Here is a 22,316-nt window from a genome sequence, read left to right on the forward strand (position 1 = left end):
GCCAAGGTAGACTCGGAACAGTTACTAGTGGGGAAATCTACAGAGGAGCAGTGGGAGGGCGTTCAAAAAGGAAATGGAGAGGGTACAGGCTCAACATGTTTCCTCTAGGGTGATAGGAAGGAGTAACAAGCCCAGAGAACCATAGATGACCAGAGATATTTAGGTTATGATGAGAAGGAAAAGAGGCTTTTAGCAGATACAAGGGAAGCAAATCAGCAGAGGCATTAGTGGAGTACAGAAAGTGCAGGGTGGAGCTTAAGAAAGCAATTAGGAGAGCAAAGAGGGGATATGAGAAAGCTCTGGCTGGTAAAAGTAGGGAAAATCCCAAGATATTCTATAAGTATATCAATGGGAAGAGGATAACCAGGGAAAGAGTAGGGCCCATAAGGGATCAAGGGGGCAATCTATGGGTGGAGCCAGAGGATATCGCTAGAGTATTGAATGAGTACTTCACATCTGTCTTCACCAAAGAGAATGAGGATGTAGGTATGGAACTCGGGGAGAGAGACTGCGAGGTTCTTAAGCAAATTGATATAGGGAGTGACAAGGTATTGGAGGTGTTGGCAGGCTTAAAAGTGGACAGATGATTTGTGTCCCAGACTGCTGAGGGAGGCAAGGGAGAAGATCACAGGGGCTCTGACCCAAATTTTTAATTCCTCTCTGGCCATGGGTGAGGTGCCAGAGGACTGGTGAACAGCTAATGTGGTTCCGTTATTTAAGAAGGGTTGTAGAGATAGGCCAGGGAACTACAGGCCAGTGAGTCTCACATCAGTGGTAGGGAAACTATTGGAGAAAATTCTGAAGGAGAGAATCTATCTCCACTTGGAGAGGCAAGGTTTGATCAGGGATAGTCAGCATGGTTTTGTCGGAGGGAGGTCATGCCTAACAAATTTGATTGAATTTTTTGAGGAGGTGACCAGGTGTGTAGATGAGGGTAATGCAGTTGATGTAGTTTATATGGATTTCAGCAAAGCCTTTGCCAAGGTCCCACATGGGAGACTTATAAGGAAGGCAAATGCACATGGGATACAAGGTAATTTGATAAGGTGGATTCAAAATTGGCTTAGGTGTAGGAGACAGAGGGTGATGACAGAAGGATGCTTTAGTGACCGGAAGCCAGTGTCCAGTGGTGTACCACAGGGATCTGTGCTCAGTCCCCTATTATTTGTCATTTATATAAACGGCATAGATGACTATGTGGGGGGTAGGATTAGTAAGTTTGCGGATGACACAAAGATTGGCCGGATGGTTAACAGTGAGGTTGAGTGTCTTGGGCTACAGGAAGATATAGATGGGATGGTCAAATGGGCAGATAAGTGGAATTTAACCCTGAAAAGTGTGAGGTGATACACTTTGGAAGGAGTATTTTGACAAGGGAGTGTTCAATGAATGGCATGACACTAGGAAGTTCTGAGGAACAAAGGGACCTTGGCGTGTGTGTCCATAGATCTCTGAAGGCAAAGGGGCATGTTAGTGGGGTGGTGAAAAAGGCATATGGGACACTTGCCTTTATCAATTGAGGCATAGATTACAAAAGTAGGGAGGTCATGTTGAAGTTGTATAGAATCTTGGTGAGTCCACAGCTGGAGTACTGTGTGCAGTTCTGGTCGCCACATTATAGGAAGGATGTGATTGCACTGGAGGGGGTGCAGAGGAGATTCACCAGGATGTTGCCTGGGATGAAACATTTAAGTTATGAAGAGAGGTTGGATAGACTTGGGTTGTTTTCATTGGAGCAGAGAAGACTGAGGGACGACCTGATCGAGGTGTACAAGATTATGAGGGGCATTGACAGGGTGGATAGGGTGGATGCAGCTGTTCCCCCTAGTTGAAGGATCAGTCACAAAGGGACATAAGTTCAAGGTGAGGGGCAGGAGGTTTAGGGGCGATGTGAGGAAAAACTTTTACCCAGAGGGTGGTGACAGTCTGGAATGTGCTGCCTGGGAGGGTGGTGGAGGCGGCTTGCTTCACATCCTTTAAAAAGTACCTGGATGAGCACTTGGCACGTCATAACATTCAAGGCTATGGGCCAAGTGCTGGTAAATAGGATTAGGTAGGTAGGTCAGGTGCTCCTCATGTGTCGGTGCAGATTCGATGGGCCAAAGGGTCTCTTCTGCACTGAGAGATTCTAAGATTCTGTGATTCTTGCTGCATTCCCCTGAGCAACCATCTCCCTCAGCTGTATCCAAAATGGAAAATCTGCTAGAGAGGGAGATGGACCCGAGGATCTCCTGCACCTGCCTAGTGCTTTTCCTCTGTCTGGCAGTCACCCATTCCCTTTCTGCCTGTGCTATCTTTACCTGCAGTATGACCAACTCACTGTACATGCTTTCCACAAAGATCTCATCCTTGGGGATGCTCCACAGTGACTCCAGCTGCAGCTCTGGCTCCGAAACATGGATTTCGAGTAGCTGCAGCTGGAGACATGCCCTGCACACATGGTAATCCTGGATACTCAAAGTGTCCCTGATTTCCCACATCGCACAGGAGGAGCATTCCACTTGACCGAGCTGCCTTGCCATGACTTACCCTTAAATTACTCCTTTTAATTTTCCTTCCTTTAGTTTAGAGAATATTAAGAACAGAAGAAATACTCACCAGGTCCTACTTACCAAGGTCGCTGCTCTTCTTACTGAGGAAAGGTAGAAAATGAAAGGATCCTTCTTTCCCTCTTCACAGAACTCCCTCTCTCACCAAGTTCCAACTTAAACACTCTAATGCAGCCCAAAACAGCACTCCAGTACACCACAGCCCAGGGACAACCACACCCAGCACATCTGGAAACTTCTGTATTCGGCTCAGTCTGACATTTTGTGGGATGAGGTTTACATGAGTATGTAAAATGCATCAATTGAGCAGAGCATCAAGGTTTTGATAAATTAAATAAAGCTGGTTATGGGTCAGTTTGCCTAAGTTCCGGCTTGATTCCAAACAGCTTTTTTTAAATAGGTTTCCCTCAGATTTTTAAGCCTCTCCAAAAATAGAAATGCAAAAATGAAGATGAAATGTTTGACATTTCTAGGTATTACAACCACACATGTGTGTTTTAATGATCTGATGCGATGGCTATTCCTAATCAACAGACATGAATACCTGATTACATGATTTGGAATATTTGACTTGATCACGGTGCACCAGTCCAGTTTTTTCATCCAAAGCTCACATCAAACTGGCATAGCAGCACCAATCTGGATCTTAAAAACAGGTGTCGCTGTTTCAAGATGGAAACAAAAAACACTATTCCTTCGTGTGTATTATTTTATTCTTTAGTGAAGATATTTGAGTAACATTCCTAAGTTTTGGCATACAAATAAAGCATAGCAAAAAGCCATCCCATATAGGCACCTCTGCTATGTAAATGCCAGCTGAGGAAGTCACGCCTGAGATATCAAGATTCCCGATCTGATGAAGAAATTTTTCCTCATCTCAGTCCTAAATGGCCTGTCCCATATCCTGAGACTGTGGCCCTGGTTCTAGACTCCCCAACCAGGGGAAACATCCTCCCTGCATCCAGTCTGTATAGCCCTGTTAAAATTTTATATGTTTCAATCAGATCCCCTCTCATTCTTCTAAACGCTAGTGAATACAGGTCCAGTCGAACCATTCCCTCCTCATACGACAGTCCTGCCATCCCCGGTATCAGCCTAGTGAACCTTCGCTGCACTCCCTCTATGGAAAATATATCCTTTCTTAGGTAGGGAGACCAAAACTGCACAAAATACTCCAGGTGTGGTTTCGCCAAGGCCCTGTATGACTGGAGTAAGACACCCCTCCTTCTGAACTCTTGCAATGAAGGCCAACATACCATTTGCCTTCCTAATTGCTTGCTGCACCTGCCTATTTACTTTCATTGACTGGTGTACAAGGACACCCAGATCATTTTGTACATCCACATTTCCCAATATATCACCATTTAAATAATACTCTGCCTTTCTGTTTTTCACACTGAAGCATATAATTCACATTCATCCACTCTATACTGCATCTGCCATGTGTCTGCTCACACACACAACTTGTCTAAATCGCCCTGAAGCCTCCTTGCATCCTCCTCACAACTCACAACTCACAAGCTCGCAACAGTTTTGTGTTGCCAGCAAACTTGAAAATATTGCATTTGGTTCCCTCATCCAAGTCATTTATATATATCGTGAATAGTTGGGGCCCAAGCACTGACCCCTGCAGTACACCGCTAATCACTGACTGCCACCCAGAAAAAGGCCTATTTATTCCCATTCTTTGTTTCCGGTCTGTCAAACAATTCTCAATCTGTGCGAGCATATTACCTCCAATCCCATGTGCTTTAATTTTGCCCACTAGCCTCTTGTCTGGGACCTTATCAAAAGCCTTCTTGAATGCTAATGCTCAAAATCATTAGGGACCAAAGACAATTTAGGCTGGTGAGCTGTCATATCAACAGTACCGGTTAAGTGGATTGGAGTAGAGCCACAGTTGGAAGCAACAATTGGTAGAAATGCAATCTAATCCTCCAATCACTTCTACATTTATAAATGTATATGAACAGTTAATTCTCCCTCCAATCACTTCTACATTTATAAATGTATATGAACAGTTAATTCTCCCTCCAATCACTTCTACATTTATAAATGTATATGAACAGTTAATTCTCCCTCCAGACTTCTTTCAGTCAGCTACTGCTGATTTTAAGCTGTGAACATAATTTTAAACTTGCATAAACTTGCTTGACCAATGGAGCTGATCTTTTAGCTTCCATTTAACTGCAGTCCAGGAAGAAGGCAAGCTTTACAAGTTCCCCCAGTGGTAATTTGGGATTTATTAAACCTCTGACCTCCTGACACCCGTTAAACTGACTTCACTTGGCAGGAAAACCATGGCAGCTTCCCTGTTCAGAACTCGGTGGGGGAAGTGCAGGAGTGGGCGCAAGCAGGCGTGCTATGCGCTCCCTATGTAGGTGGGAGGGGATTCCCTCAGCCGAGAGTGCGCTTATTTGCGCATGTGCGTGAAAGAGCACACTGATCTCCCTGAGGCTAAGTGCTGCCTCAGGGAGATCGGCTCCAAATTTAAAAATGTTAAAGAGATGATATCAAAATTTCCCTGACATGTCCCCTCATGTGACACTGTCACATGAGTTGGGACATGTCCATCACTTTTAGTGAAACCCTTATTAAATATTTAAAATCCCTCGTGAAACCTCATCCCGCCTGTGGATGAGGTTTCATGCTTTTTCTTAAGCCCACCAGGGCTCCTGGCCTGCCCGTCCAACCTTAGGGATGGCGGGCAGGTCCATTAATTATGTTAAGTACTTTTTAAATGGCCTCAATAATCTGTTGACAGGTCAACGGGCTCACAGTTGATTCGGCTGTGCCCCTGCCGACCTGAAAATGGAAATGATGTGGGGTGACGTCGGGAGTTCCGCCTGACATCATCCCACGTCATTTTACGCGTTGGTGAGCGGGCCCCACCCCCGCTCGCCAACCGGAAGACCCACCCCATGGCTTTCTTCAGATTCCATCCCATCGCCTGCAATGGTCTCTTTGAACTTACATTGTTCATGAGACCCAGCACCTGCTTCCTCAATCCTAACCGAATTGCTTATGACTCAACTTCTGTATTGGGCCTCATGTTAACTGATATGGTTAATGGTGCCCAATTTCCTCAAATACTGTGACCCCCTCCCTTCAAATCTGCTGTCATTCACCCCTCCTCAAAATACCTATTATTTACTCCTCTGTACCTGCAAACTACCACCCCATTTCCAACCTCCCTTTTCTTTCAAATATCCTTGAACTTGTTGTTTCCAAAATCCGTGCCCATCGTTCTCACAAAATGTTTGAATCTCTCCAATCATGTTTCTGACTGTGATACTGAATCAACCCTTGTTAAAGTCAAAAATGACCTTAGTTTATCACAGTCACAGTTACAAACATCAGTCTTCATCCTGCTTGACCTGTCTGCAGCTTTTAACATAGTTAACCACGCCATCACCCCAAAGCCTCTTCTACATCATCCAGCTAGGTGGAACTAGTTTGGTTCCATTTTTACCTTCAAACCATAGCCAGAGAATAAGCTGCTATGGCTTCTATTCCCATTTTAAAGTTACCCAAGGATCTATTCTTGGCTCCCTTCTATTTTATCATCAACATGTTACCCTTCAGTGATGTCATCTGAAAACATAAAATCAGATTCTGCACGTTATGATGGCAGTCAGCTCTATTTCACCAGCACCTGCTTGAACTCCTCAACTGTCTCTGAATTGTCACACTGCTTGTCTGACATCTAATATTAGACAGAGATTTCTTCCAATTCAATACTGGAAAGGCTGAAGCCATTGTCTTTGATCCCGCCACAAACTCTGTCTTCTGCCTGCCACTGGTGGAGTGGTAAATAGAGAGGAGGATAGTCTTAGATTACAAGAGTATATAGACAGGCTGGTCAGATGGGCTGATCAGTGGCAAATGGAATTTAATCAGGATAAGTGTGAGGTGATGCACTTGGGGAGGACAAACAAGGCACGGGAATACACGATGAAAGGTCGGACCCTGGGAAGTACCGAGGATTAGGGGGACCTTGGTGTGCATGTCCACCGATCCCTTAAGGTGGCGGGACAGGTAGATAAGGTGGTTAGGAAGACATATGGGATACTTGCCTTTATTAGCTGAAGCATAGAATATAAGAACAGGGAGGTTATGCTGGAACTGTATAAAACGCTGGTTAAGCCACAGCTAGAGTATTGTGTGCAGTTCTGGGATCCGCATTATAGGAAGGATGTGATTGCACTAGAGAGAGGACAGAGGAGATATACCAGGATGTTGCCTGGGTTGGGGAGTTTTAGTTATGAGGAGAGATTGGATAGACTGGGGTTATTTTCCCTGGAGCAGAGGAGATTGAGGGGGGACATGATTGAGGTGTATAAAATTATGAGGGGCATAGATAGGGTGGATAGGAAGGAACTTTTCCCCTTGGTGGAGGGATCAGTAACCAGGGGGATAGCTTTAAGGTAAGGGGCAGGAGGTTTAGAGGGATGTGAGGAAGAATTTTTTCATCTAGAGGGTGGTGGGAATCTAGAACTCACTGCCTGAAAGGGTGGTAGAGGCAGAAACCCTCATAACATTGAAGAAGTATTTGGATGTGCACTTGCGATACCATGGCATATGAGGCTATGGGCCTAGTGCTGGAAAATGGGATTAGAATAGTTAGGTAGTTGTTTGACCAGCACAGACTCGATGGGCTGAAGGGCCTTTTTACGTGCTGTAGAACTCTATGACTATGACTCTATGACTCCCATCTCTGGTAACTGGCTTAAGCTGAATAAGACCATTTACAACCTTGGTATTGTGTTTGACTCTGAGTTGAGTTTTCAATTACATATCCGTACATCACTACGACTGCCTATTCCATCTCCATAACATTGCTCAACTCTAACTTTCCTTCAACTCATCTGTGCTGAAACCTAGACTTGACTATTCAACTACTTTCTTGGCCAGCCTCCTGTCTCCCACCCTACGTAAACTGGTATTCATCCAAAACTCCACTGCCTATATCCTATTTTGCTCTAAATCCCATTCACCTATCATTCCCTGTCCTTGCCTCCTTTACTGGCTCCCCATCTGACAATATCACAATTTTAAAATTCCCATCCTTGTTTTCAAATCCCTTCATGGCCTTTCCACTCCCTATCTTTGTAGCCTCCTCCAGCCCTACAATCCTCCCGAGATCTTTGCGGTCCTCCAGTCCTGGCCTTTTTAAAAATTTGTTCATGGGATGTGGGCGGCACTGGCTAGGCCAGCATTTATTGCCCAACCATAGTTGCCCTTGAGAAGGTGGTGATAAGCTGCCTTCCTGAACCCACACCCGCACAGCTGGTAGGGAGGGTGTTCCAGGACCCAGCAACAGTGAAGGAACGGCAATATATTTCCAAATCAGGATGGTGAGTGGCTTGAAGGGGAACTTCCAGGTAATGGTGTTCCCATGTGTCTGCTGCCCTTGTCCTTCTAGATGGTAGTGGTCATGGGTTTGAAAGATGCTGTCCAAGGAGGCTTGGTGAGTACCTGCAGTGCATCTTGTAGATGGTACACACTGCTGGCACTGTGCATCGGTGGTGGATGTTTGTGGATGGGGTGCCAATCAAGCAGGCTACTTTGCCCTGGATGTTGTCAAGCTTAAGTGCTGTTGGAGCTGCACACATCCAAGCAAGTGGAGAATATTCTATCACACTCTTGACTTGTGCCTTGTAGATGGTGGACAGGCTTTGGGGAGTCAGGAGGTGAGTTACTCAACACAGGGTTCGTAGCCTCTGACCTGCTCTTGTAGCCACAGTATTTAAATGCTAGCCCAGTTCAGTTTCTGGTTAATGGTAACGCCCAGGTTGTTGATAGTGTGGGATTCAGTGATGGTAATGCCATTGAATGTCAAGGAGCAATAGTTAGATTCTCTCTTGTTGGAGGTAGTCATTGCCTGGCACTCATGTTGCGCAATTGTTACTTGCCACTTGTCAGACATGCATGGATATTGTCCAGGTCCTGCTGCATTGGACATGGACTGCTTCAGTATCTGACGAGTCGTGAATGGTGCTGAGCATTGTGCAATCATCAGTGAACATCCCCACTTCTGACCTTATGATGGAAGGAAGGTCATTGATGAAGCAGCTGAAGATGGTTGGGCCTCGGACTCTACACTGAGGAACTCCTGCAGTGATGTGCTGGGTCTGAGATGATTGACCTCCAACAACCACAACCATCTTCCTTTGTGCTAGGTATGACTCCATCCAGCAGAGAGTTTACCCCTGATTCCCATAGGCTCCAGTTTTAGTCCAGCTGCTTGATGCCATACTCGGTCATATGCTGCCTTGATGTCAAGGGCAATCACTCTCACCTCACCTGCGGGGTTCAGCTCTTTTGTCCATGTTTTAACCATGGCTGTAATGAGGTAGGAGCTGAGTGACCCTGACGAAACCCAAACTGAGCGTCAGTGATCAGGTCATTGCTGAGCAAGTGTTGCTTAATAGCACTGCGATGACCCCTTCCATCCACTTGCGCATCCCTGTTTTGGCCCTAAGAACAGTCCCTGCAGAGTGGAGGGTGGCAAATGTAACCCCACTATTTAAAAATTGAGGGAGAGAGATAACAACGAATTAAAGAGCAGTTAGCCTAACCTCAGAAGTAGGGAAAATGCTAGAGTCTATTATAAAGGATGTGATAACAGGGTACTTTAGAAAATATCAACAGGATTAGACAAAGTCAACATGGATTTATGAAAGGGAAATCATGTTTGACAAACCTACTGGATATTTTTGAGGACATAATTAGTAGAATAGATAAGGGAGAACCAGTGGATGTGGTGTTTTTGGATTTTCAGAAATCTTTTGATAAAGTCCCACATAAGAGGTTAGTGTGTAAAATTAAAGCACATGGGATTGGGGGTAATATATTGGCATGGATTGAGAATTGGTTAGCAAACAGGAAACAGGGAGTAGGGATAAATGGGTCTTTTTCAGAGTTGCAGACAGTGAGTCATGGAGTACCACAGGGATCAGTGCTTGGGCCCCAGCTATTCACAATATATATCAATGATTTGGATGAGGGAACCAAATGTAATATTTCCAAGTTTGCTGATGACATGAAACTTGGTGGGAATGTGTGCAATGAGAAGGGTGTTATAAGGTTTCAAGGCGATTTAGGCAGGTTGAATGAGTGGGCAAATACATGGCAGATGCAATATAACGTGGATAAGTGTGAAATTATCCACTTGAGTAGGAAAAACAGAATGGCAGAGTATCATATAAATGTGATGGATTGAGAAATGTTGATGTACAAAGGGACCTGGGAGTCCTTGTACACCACTGAAAGCAAGCATGCAGGTGTAGCAAGCAGTTAAGAAGGCAAATGGTATGTTGGCCTTCATTGCAAGAGGACTTGAGTACAGGTGCAAGGATGTCTTATTATATATACCATGGCCTTGGTGAGACCACACCTGGAGTATTACGTGCAGTTTCGATCTCCCTACCTAAGAAAGGACATACTTGCCACAGAGGGACTGCAGTGAAGGATCACCAGACTGATTCCTGGGATGACAGGATTGTCACATGAGAAGAGATAGGGTCAACTAGGCCTGTATTTACTGGAGTTTAGAAGAATGTGAGGGGATCTCATTGAAATGTATAAAATCCTGACAGGGCTGGACAGACTGAATGCAGAGATGATGTTTTCTCTGGCTGAGGGGTCTAGAACAAGGGGTCACAGTCTCAGGATACGGGGTAGGCCATTTAGGACTGAGATGAGGGGAAACTTCTTCACTCAGAGGATCGTGAACCTATGGAATTCTCTACTACAGAAGGCTGTGGAGGCCAATTCACTGAATATATTTAAGAAGGAAATAGATAGATTTCTGGACTCTAAAGGCCTCAAGGACATGGGGAGAGTGCAGGAGTACGGCGTTGAGATAAAGGGTCAGCCATGATCATATTGAATGGCGGAGCAGTCTCAAATGGCCTTCTCCTGCTGCTATTTTCTATGTTTCTAAGATCTGGAATTCCCTCCCTAAACCTCTCGATGTCTCTCTCCTCCTTTAAGATGTTCATAAAAACCTCTCTCTTTGATCAAGCTTTTGGTCATCTTTCCTGATTGTTTCTTCTAATGCATGGTGTCAAAAGTATCAAAAATGTCAAAAAGTATCAAAAAGTATCATTCTTGTTTAGCACCTTGTGTTTTACTATGTTAAATGCACTATGCAAATGGAAGTTGTCCATTACTAGGTGTCACTTGGTGAAAGTGATGAAGGCCACTCTGACGTTGGTCCCAAAAATATCAAAATAGACAATAAGCTATTTTGTATTCATTTCCAGGTACTGAAACCATGTACAACATTGCATTTTATTTTGTTCAAATAAAGCAGAACCTTAACAAAATGAACAACTGAGACATGTATGAAAGGGTTCTGACCTGACACATCCAAGAAGGTTTGGGCACGCCCAGTGCCGGCACTACTAATTGCTATGCATTCATAAAGCCCTTCATGTACTGCAGAAACACGAGGGATCTCCAAACTTGCAGTGGCAGATTCCCTTCAAGAGAAAAACAGAGGTAAACTCAGATGGATTATAACAAAATACACAATTTCACCAACGAGAATCTGTTTGAAAGAGAAGAAAAAACGTTTTAACCTAATAGAACTGCAATAATTAACCACAACAATTCATTTTTATTTGGTGCCTTTAATCTAATAAAACATCCCAAGGTGCTTCACAGGCTCATTATAAAGCAAAATTTGACACCAAGCCACAAAAGTCAATATTAGGGCAGATGGTCAAAAGATTGGTCAAAAAATTAGGTTTTAAGGATGGTCTTAAAGGAGATAAGAGAGGTAGCGAGACAGAGAGATTTAAGGAAAAACTTCCAGAGTTTAAGGCATATGCAGTTGAAGCTTGGCACAGGCACCATGGAACAGTTAAAATCAGGGATGCTCAACAGGCCAGAGTTAAATGAGCACAGATATCTCAGAGAGTTGTGGGACTGGAGATAGGGAAGATTGAGGATATAGAGAGATTTGAAAATAAGGTTGAAAATTTTAAATTTGAGGTGTTGCTTTACCAGGAGCCAATATAGGTCAGTGAGCACAGCGGTGATAGATAGGTGAATGGGACAGTATGAGTGAGGACATAGGCAGAAGAGTTTTGGATGACCTCAAGTGTACAGAGGGTAGAATGAGGAAAGCCAGTCAGGTGTGCATTGGAATAGACAAGTCTAGAGGTAACAAAGACATGAATGAGGGTTTCGGCAACAGATCAGCTGAGGCACAGGTGAAGCCAGGCGGTGCACAGAGATGGAAATAGACAGCCTTAGTGACGCCATGGATATGCAATGGAAAACTCAATTTGGGGACAAATATGGCACCAAGGTTGAAAACTTTTGGTTCTGCTTCAGGCAGTTCCCTGGGGACGGATGGAGTGAGTAACTAGGGAATGGAGTTTGCACCAGGACTGAAGACTTTGGCTTTGGTCTTCCCAATTTTTAATTGGAAGAAATTTTGGCACTTGCAGTGCAGGATGTCAAACTATGGAGGAGTCAAGAGAGTGGTTGGTGAGTTTGAAATGAGTTGTCAGTACTCATGTGAAAACTGATGCTCTGTTTTCAGGCGATGTCGCTGAGGGACTGCAAGTAGGTGAGAAATAGGAGGTGGCCAAGGACAGATCCATGGGGGACACCAGAGGTAACAGTGCAAGAGTGGGAAGAGAAACTATTGAAAGTGATGCTCTGGCTACAATTAGATAAATAAGAATGGAGTCAGGTGAGTGCAGTTCCACCCAGCTGAACTAGAGTGGAAAGGTTTTGGAAGAGGATGATGTCGTCAACCTTGTCAAAGGGTGCAGACAGTTCAAAACAGATGAGGAGGGATGGATCAGCTTTATCACAGTTACATATAATGTAATTTGTGACTTTGTTAAGAGTTGTTTTGGTGATGTGGCAAGGACAGGATTGGAGGGACTCAAACATGAAGTTCCAGGAAAGATGGGCACAGATTTTGGAGGCAAAAAGAATTTCAAGGGCTTTGGAGGGGAAAGGAAGGTTGGCGATGGGGCTGTAGTTTGCAAGGATAGTGGGATCAGGAGTTGGTTTTTTGGGGAGAAGGGTGATAAAAACAGACTTAAACAAGAGAAGGACAGTACCTGAAGAGAGAGAACTGTTAAAATTGCCAGCTAACAGAGGGTCCAGAAAAGGAAGTTAAGTGGTCAGCAGTTCAGTGAGAATAGATCAATGGAGCAGGTGGTGGATTTCATGGGCAAGATGAGGGGCATGTGGGGAGATAGACAGAAACTAGAAAAAGATGTGAGCTCAGGGCTAAGGCAAGGAAGAGATTTAGAGGAAGTTTGGCCAGACAGGCTAATGGAAGGGAGGGAAAGGGTGGGGGCAACTAAGTGGATGATCTCGATTTTATTGACAAACAACTCCATGGGCAACATTTTCTCTCTGTCGGGGTTGGGGGATGTGCGGGAGCGGGCGCGGGCAGGCAGGTTCCCGATCGGTGCCCCCGGTCAGGGGAGCAGCGCCATTTTACATGGGCGGGCCAATTAAGGCCCACCCAGTGTGACATCCACCAGGAAGTGCTATGCGCTCCCTGTGCAGGCGGGGGGAATTCCCTATGCCGGGAGTGCACTCTTTCGCACATGCGCGTGAAGGAGTGCACAGATCTCCCTGAGGCAAAGTGCTGCCTCAGGGAGATCGGCTCAGGTTTGAAACATTAAATAAAGATGAGAAAAAAATTTTGCTGCCATGTCCCCTCATGTGACACTGTCACGTGAGTTGGGACATGTCCATAACTTTTATTTTAAAATATTCTGAAATTTTTAAATCTCTCATGAAACCTCATCCTGCCCGAGGATGAGGTTTCCTATTTTTTCAGAAGCCCGCCAGGGTTCCCGGCCTGCCCGCCAACCTTAAGGTTGGATGGGCCGATCCATTAATGATTTCAATTACTTTTTTAATGGCCTTAATAGGCTGTTGGCAGGTCGGCGGGCCCACCTGACGTCACCCCGTGTCATTTTACGTGTCAGCGAGCGGGCCCCTCCCCACTCGCCGTACGGAAGATGCAGCCCCATGAGTTTCCTGCACTTATTATTGGAGGTGAGGTGGAAGAGATTTAAAAAGTCAGTTTGTAGTAATGAAAAGAAGCTAGGGGTTATCTTTGCACTCCAGGTTGATCCTGGAATAATGGGTAGTTTTAGCAAACGGAACCAGGATCTGGTATTGCTTTATGTGGTTCAGCCAGCTCTGGCGGTGAATAGTCAAACCAGTTGTTTGCCATAACCATTCAAGTCTGCATCCCTTGGACTTAAGGGCACAGAAATGAGGGGTGTAGCAGAGGAATGGTTAGGATGGGAGCAAGTAACTGTTTTATTGAGGACAAGGGCATCAAAGGTGGAAGTGAGGGTGCAATTAAGCAAATCAGTAACTGCAGAAATGTTGTAGCGAGCGGAGGACCAAAGTTGAGAATCAGGGGACAGCTTTCACAGGACAGGTACAGAATGTGATAGGGTTAGGATGTGGAAACGGGGGGTGGGGGTGGTGATGTGTGGAAAATGATACAGGGAAGTGATTAGAAATGGCCTTATCTGTCAGTGATCTGATGGGAGTGGCAAGGCCACAGGAGTCGGCATGGTCAAATGGATGGCCATGAATATGGGTAGTGGATTCTAATTTATATGGATGGAAAGATTAAGGACATTAAAGGTATTATGTTTTCATGACGGATAGTACTTAGCAAAGATTATCTAAATGTGCTTAAATCTATACATATTTATTGAAGTATTGCATTTAAAATCGTTTGGGAAATGGGATGGCTCAGTGAGATAGCACCCAATTCTTTCATTTCTCTCTTGAACGCAATCCACATTAAAGAGGTTGAGTCTATCTCCACTAGATGTGAAGGTACGAGTGTAATGGATTTATGCAGCCTCAATCTGTTTTTTATGGGTTCAAAATACAAAACTGGACACCAGTGCCTCTTGGCTCACAAGGAATGCTGGGAAAGACTCATATCTACAACTATAACAAAGGCAGTTGGCCCATGCGTGACATTGTGGGGGCATTCCCCATCTTTAACTCTTTGACCCTGACTCGCCCTTTCCAGCCAATCATGTAGGGAGATACTACCGAGCCTATGAATCTAACTAATGTGGCATTCAGTATGTGTGTAATCATCTGATCTCACATGCCATCCAGTTCAACCCAAAATGCTACTGGTCCTATTCAAGTCAAAGGCCCTTGATTCAAATATTTTGAGGACCTAATGGCTATATTTGTAGCAAGATTAAAAAGCAACACTAATAGTGGGGAAGGGGGAAATCTGAACATTGACTTTCCCATGTGAACTTCAGTTAGTAAAAAGTTTTCCACTCCCTGAATGTACTCCAAAGAATGCATGTTATAATCTGTAGTGTTGCTGCAAGCTTTAATGGTTAAAAGACAGAATCCTTACCATGGTATGTAACAAGAGAGATAATGAATAAAATATACATACTTGAAAAACTGATCTGTTCCAAGTTTTGTGCCAGCTCTGCTGAAACGCAATGTGAAGGGGATGAGGCTGTCCACTGTACACATGATGTAGCCCATCTGCAGGTAGTATCCTGGTGTCTGTGCCGGCATTGTGACCTTCGGAGCACCTAATGAAAAAATTTAAGCATTGTGCCTTTTTTAAATTAACTCGTTTAAGAGTGGTCAATGGATTTTCTTAGTGACTTTATTGGCTGTACTAGATCTACCGAAGTAAATTGCAAATCTCCGGCCACTGCTTCTTGGCTACAGGCTCCTGGAGAATCTTGTAAAGTGATAATTGTGTACATTACAACATCACCCAAATGTTTACACACTTTTTTAATGTTACAAAACTATTTCAAACACCCATTTGGTATACTAATCATTGGAGGCAGACAAAACCAATCTCAAATCATTCACTCCAGGGGAAAAATGGCACCACAGGCAGGCATAAATAACCGCTATTTTTCAGGCAAGGGCTAGTAATTAATTTTTTGAATGCTGGCCAGCACAGACCTTACTCTTTGGGCTGGTCCACAACCTGCAAATGAAAGTAACAAATGTGATCCGGAAGCATGTGCATTTGGACAATGAAGCACACATTCAGTTGGTTTTCAGTTGCAAATAATGTTCTGGATCCTGGTCCACAAGGGGCAAGTTCAAAACACTGGGACACAACACATGCTGCAATTATAAGTAGTTACACAACATTAATGTGCGAAATATTAAAAATGGAGGGTAACACATGGGAGGATTAAACGGAATAATCATTGAAATGCATGATATAAGTAGATGCTATTTGTAGAAAACAGAAGGAATTTTCTGCTAACAATTGCATTTAATTTAGGCTGATGCACAAGAAAAATAATTTTCAAGGCATGGACAACAAACTTCACTGAGAGTTTGTTGCTGTAGTTCTGCCCTGATTATTCTCTTATGATCAGCTTGATCCAAAAGCTGTATCCCCCCATTTTACACCAATGAAAATATGCATGGGCCTGTACATAGGCCCAGTTGCAATTATTGGTAATAAAATTATCCTGCTCCGAGTTTTCCCTGTTTGTCGGGCAGGAAGATGTGCTAAAAATTGAACAATAATGAATCGTGCACACATAAGAAAGATTTTGAAAAATTCTACATCTGAAATTAAAATCTGTAAATACATAAATGACAGATTGGCTTGTCAAGCAGAGACTTTTTATCAGAATAGCTCTGAGCTAGGTGAGAAAGTCTATCTGGCCAATCCAGAAAAGGTATATTCCCAATGGAAAGTGTCTACGTGAAATATCAACTTTTCTTTTTACTTTCAAACATTGATGGGCCTGCTGTAAATTTTCTTTTTGTTTGACAACTGTGCTTGTGTTTTGCATGGACTGAGACTTCTGTGGGCCTGTGCTACTATCAATCTAAATATTGTTAGAACAGACAATAGAACAAACCGCCTTTCTAGTGAAAACAAGAGGAGGTCTGTTGTGAAATGTAAGCCTCAATTTTAACTATAGGCAGTAATCTGGCAAGGTAGGGAGCAGTGGAAACACCAAACCTCACCTTAGCAGCAGGAGTTACGAATGACTTAGGCTCACGTCTAGCAAAAGGTCTGACATAATTGGGGGTGTAATGATAATTGACCACTTGAACATTAACTCCAGAACCACCTTGTTTCCCTCAGGCAGAGGGAATTAAAATTGCCCCTAGTGAAGCACAGGTAATCTGAGTACACAAAAGAAATGCCACCCAGCAGTCTTCTTGACTGAAAAACACCATTTGTGGATTTGACTGTTTTCCATTGATGCAGCTGGAGCTGTGAAGTAGCGTTGTGCTCACAGTTGAATACTGGAATGCCAGTTCTGCTACAAGAAGATTATTTGCACTGATCCATCACTAGCTGTAATGATGTTGCCACACTACATTAGTCACGTGGAATTTCCTGTGCCACTGACATGTTCTTCAAGTGGGATTTTTTTTCCTTTTACTAAATAAGTGCATATGGGAGTGCAAACTGTTCTTTGAATGTAAATTGGAAATATTTGTTAGGACATGAAGCATTTAATCAATCTAGCATTTAATGCTTTCAGCAAAGATTACTTCCAACAAACTTCAAAGGATTAGAATACTGCAACTGATTTAACTGATGCAAAACATATTTTTTAAAAATGTGAAATGTAGACCCCCTGAAGGCTCAGTTGATAAAATCATTGGTGAATTGAGCCAGAAAGGATAAGAGAGACCTACTTCTGATTCTGTTCTGTTTGAAGACATTATATCATCAATAGAGAGGCACTATAAGTGACCTCAGTGGTACCAGACTGGGGAAGGGGAAAGTCTGCCTATATCCCTGCTCCTAATTACTATCACTGTTTGTGTACATGGACATGAAGCAATAGATTGGGCCATGGTCAGCATCACTGCTGATGCTTATTAAATGGAAGATTAAGTGAACAATTTCCATTCGGATGCAGTGTTTGGAAAATGATGTCTTTAGTAGAGGAGATACTCACCCCTGCCCTTCCCATCACCCCACCCCCACCATACCAAAACTCCTAAATAATGAATGAGGATTGAAATTGCTTTCTGTGGTACTCATAACAAACATCCACTCATTTGAATGAAATTCTTTATCTAAGATATTAACCCATTCGTTAAAATAGTAGCGAGGGTATTCATGGATGCAGTAATAAGCCCATTACTAATATCATACAGTGTAAACTCACCAAAGTGAAGCAGAAAAATGGTAAAAACTGTTTATGGCATTAATGCATTTTACGCTGCTTTACAGCAGGTATTCGCCATATCTTACCTGGGACAATGTTGGAGTAGGACACACCAGATACTCGCTGGAAGAGGTAATCTTCTGTGTCATAGCCAGTTACCTTCAAAAAAAATGCTTCATCAGGTGGAATAAACTCAGTTACATTGAGGATGCTGTAAGGCTTGCGGTCAGGGTAATACTTCACAGGAATAGTTTTCAGTGCAACACCCGAGATGCCAAGGAGTTCCACTCGATCCACTCTAGCAGGTGGGATGAGTCCAGTTGTATTCAATAGTAAATATGTTGGTATACCTGTAAATGCAAACAATATGGAGCACATAAGGTTAACAAAAATAAAATAAAACGTGTCAAAGTTAAAACACAGTAGGAAAATGTCACCATTTGAAATTAAATGAAATTATAGTACAAATGATTTAGCCTTTTGTCTGGTACGAGTCAAGGAAAATTCTAGGTTTCCTGTGCAGGTTATATTTGTAAGTCTTCAATTCACTCTGATGTCAAAACAAACACTAATATTGCAATAATAAATTACCTCCGCAGTCAGGTGCATCTTTTTTATAAAAACCTACAGTACTGAAATATGGTAAATAAATAAATATTAAATAAAACAAAAAAATGCAATCACTTATGCCTCTAATTTTTTCATCCATTTGGGAGGTGGATCCCAACTTTAAACAATGGACTTTGACTAAAAACATTATTAACAAATTGACACTTATAAGTCTGAATATTTGCTTAGTCACATCATAAATCCAACATCAAACAATATTTGCCATCTGCAGTGCCTGTAGCCTTATTGTGTATAATTATGAAAACTCACCCTCACTGCAGTAAGATTAAAACAGATTTGTTACAAACTGACCTTGTACAGGCCTGTTATTAATCTTTCTAAAATTCATTGTTGGTTTTCGGGAAAATCCAGCTCGAAAGTCAATGGTACTGAGTCCTGTGATTCGAACTGAATGTCTTCCAGCACTTGCTGTCTAGAGGAAATAAAGCACACAAAGATCTAGGTCATATATTAAAACCAGGGCAGCACATTCCAACAATACTGTACTGCATGTCTGGTAAGACACTAGCTTATACCAAAATGTCTTCCTAAACAAAAGTCCCAATTGTTGGAGATTGGGGCTTATTATATCAGTACACATTGATACTGTACCCATTAGTTTCAGATACCCGGTAGCTACAAATTCAGGCATCAGCCAAGCAGAATCCCATTTATAGTATAAAACAGGTGGCCAATCAGACCGAGTCAGTTCCCTGCTGGGTGGATTAGTTTAAAATTACTCCAAAAGGCTGACACAGTTACCCTGTGAAAGAAGAGACTGCTCTTTAGTTTTATTTGAATTTGGTTATGAACAACCAACACAGGTGAAGATGCCAAGTAGAGACAGGTTGGGTAAATAAGCTCCTCCTATTGGGCTGAAGGGCAAATCTAATAGAGGGTCCAGAACGGATATTTCCCTACACTCTCTTTTATTGTTAATCAGATTTCACTGTATTTATGAAATGAACAGCTAATTGCATGAATGTAATTTGTTGCAAAATTAAATCACAACACAAATTTAATATTTGGCCCAATGCCATTACAAAGTTGGGCATCTTCAGAAATGCTACAAAACAGCAACTTTCAAGGATTTTGGTTCCCAAAGTTTAAAGAGTATAAAATTGCAGGGTATTTCATTGCTGCAAGAATAGAAGCATCCTATATACTGGGTTTTTCACCCCGGAAATAGAGAAGGCATAAATAGGTAATTTTCTGATTGGCAAGATGTAACGAGTTGTGTGCCACAGGGATCAGTGCTGGGGCCTCAACTTCCGCAATTTATATAAATAACTTGCATGAAGGGGCCAAAGATATGGTTGCTAAATTTGCTGATGACACAAAGATAGGTAGGAAAGTAAATGGGGATGAGGGCATAAGGAGGATACAAAGGGATATAGCTAGGTTAAGTGAGCGGGCAAAGATCTTGCAAATGGAGTAAATTGTGGGAAAATGTGAAATTGTCCATCTTGGCAGGAAAAATTTTTAAAAAGCATATTATCTAAATGGTGAGAGACTGCAGAGCTCTGAGATGCAGAGACCTGGGTCTCCTAGTGCATGAATCGCAAAAGGCTAGTGTGCAGATACAGCAAGTAATTAGGAAAGCTAATAGAATGTTATTGTTTATTGTGAGGAGAGCTGAATACAAAATTAGGGAGGTTATGCTTCAGTTATACAGGGTATTGGTGAGACCACATCTGGAGTACTGTGTACAGTATTGGTCTCCTTATTTAAGGAAGAATGTAAATGCATTGGAAACATTCAGAGAAGGTTAACTAGACTAATACTTGGAATGGGTGGGTTGGCTTATGAGAAAAGGTTGGACAGCCTAGGCTTGTACCCGCTGGAGTTTAGAAGAGTAAGAGGTGACTTGATTGAAACATATAAGATTCTAAGGGATCTTGACAGGGTGCATGTGGAGAGATGTTTCCTCTTGTGGGAGAATCTAGAACTAGGCATCACTGTTTAAAAATAAGAGGTCACACATTTAAGTCAGAGATGAGGAGAATTTTTTTCCCTCAGAGGTTTGTGAATGTTTGGAGCACTATTCCTCAAAAGGCGGTGGAAACAGAGTCTTTGAATACTTTTAAGGCAGAGCTAAATAGATTCTTGATAAGCAAGGGGGTGAAATGTTACCAGTGGTAGGCGGAAATGTGGAGTTGAGGTTACAATCAGATCAGCCCTGATCTTATTGAATGGCAGAGCAGGTTTGAGGGGTTGAGCGGTCTACTCCTGCTCCTATCTTGTATGTGTCTGCAGCGCTTGGCAAATAATTTGTTGCAAGTTCATTCTGTTCTTACACCCATTTCCTCCTTTCCTTCCAATACCTGGGCCTGTTCCAGCTAGTAATTGTCATTTCCATTGGGTATCTTTTAAAACCTGTTGTACTTATCTTTGTGAAGTGCCACTTAATTGTACCAGGTTGAATCTGGCGTAACAATTTGTGGCAAGTAAAACAGATTGGAAAAGAGTCTGAAGAAGAGTCAAGCGGAAAATATTCATTTTATCCATATGCCATTGCCCCAATAGTTTGCTATGAAGTAGTTTCATCATTTTATATGTTGACAGCTAAAAAGTTGTATTATTCAGAGTATACAATGTTGTAAAAGCTCCATATTGGTAAAGGGAATTAAATGAAATGATCTGTCTCGCCCAATTTGTGCCACTATCCTCCTACTGGTTTATTAAAAGAGGTGCCTACTCACATATCCTCACAAATCGGTTCAATCAAAACATGCCAAGCATCTAGTTAAAAGTGATCCTACATGCAATGGTTGTCTGTAATCTTAAAGGAATCATTATATTTAATTATTTTATGTAATTACTGCTGTTGACAACTATATAGGACCAAAGATTTCTAGCTGTTACACATCAATTTGCAATGTGAAAGATCCTAAATTGAAGGGCTTTTTGTTCAGCAAATTATTATCTCACCACTGCTGCTGTATGTTCCAGAGCGCTAACAGCAACAAAGTTGCAGTGTTATACAATGCCCTTGGTTACACCGTTGCAAATGCAGCATTTCTGAGAGTTACATCAACTGCAGTTATATTGCTTCTTCATGCTTGTGTCCAGTAAATGTGTTGAACAGCTTGGAACTAAGCCATAGAGACCATAAAAGTCCTAATTTCAATCCTCACTCTATACTGAATTAGCTGGTCTGAGTCAGGGTGGAAGTGAAGTGTTAGAATTGATGTCAGTATCCCAAGTTAGGTGGGGAGAACACAATCAGCCAGTTTCCTCTTGCTGGGAAGCACATACTTATGGGCGTCAAATAAGACTGGACTGTGATGTTGTTTCCCCTGCCCCTCCACAGAAATATCCTACTAGAACACAACTGTACAAACTGCAAAGGCTACTGGGTTAAAGGTGCAGGCATTCATAGCACTTTATTAGAGACTAGTTCTATACTTCTGAAAATATTAAAATAAAAATAGTTATTACTAATCACAAATGATTCTCGGGTTGTTTCAAATGCTACCTGCCTGGCAGATACTGCCTGGCGTTTGGACCCACTCAGAACCTCAGCCATTTCTGATTTGAATCTGAAGGGTTTTGCAGGCTGATGCGATGACAACCTAAAGCAGTCAGGAGCTTCATGAATTTATGCAAATTAGAGTTCTTGAATGTTAGTGACATCCCAAATTCAATTTGGGACAAACGTGCTAGGCCTTTGGCGATGACATTTGCACCTTCTGTGTTTAATTAGATTGAGTTGTTGAAAGAATGATTGAATGGGCTATGGTCAAAACTTGAAAAATTATTTTTATCTACAGCAATTGTGGCCCAAGCACAACATATCTTGGTAAACTAGTTTTGCACTTATCAGGATTGAGCTGTACTTGATTAGCTCCAGCCACTCAGATTCTGTCTGCCCAACTAAGCAGGGTTTCCTTTGATTTAATATTTGAAGCGGTTTCTGCTCAGTTGTCCCTACCTACGAGAACCTGATCCAGTTAGGTCAAAGTACAAATGCTGGTTCAGTTCAAAT

The 22,316-nt window shown here is 42.6% G+C and overlaps 1 protein-coding gene across 6 annotated transcripts in view; it reads right to left on the bottom strand.

Moving 5' to 3' along the window:
• hmcn1 (hemicentin 1) overlaps positions 1 to 22,316 on the bottom strand; it is a 701,874-nt gene that overhangs the window by 466,270 nt on the left and 213,288 nt on the right. For all 6 annotated transcript variants that reach the window (XR_013579326.1, XR_013579325.1, XM_078561403.1 and 3 more), the window contains exons 7-10: positions 18,641 to 18,761; positions 17,806 to 18,069; positions 14,992 to 15,136; positions 10,917 to 11,038 (exon numbers count right to left, since the gene is read on the bottom strand). Coding sequence is in view for 4 of the 6 variants with exons in the window: in XM_078561403.1 (XP_078417529.1) it covers positions 10,917 to 11,038; positions 14,992 to 15,136; positions 17,806 to 18,069; positions 18,641 to 18,761 (652 nt within the window). In the remaining 2 variants the exon portion in view is untranslated. The remainder of the gene's footprint in view (positions 1 to 10,916; positions 11,039 to 14,991; positions 15,137 to 17,805; positions 18,070 to 18,640; positions 18,762 to 22,316) is intronic.

Source organism: Cetorhinus maximus, chromosome 17 (genome assembly GCF_964194155.1).
Source record: "Cetorhinus maximus chromosome 17, sCetMax3.hap1.1, whole genome shotgun sequence".
NCBI lineage: Eukaryota > Metazoa > Chordata > Chondrichthyes > Lamniformes > Cetorhinidae > Cetorhinus > Cetorhinus maximus.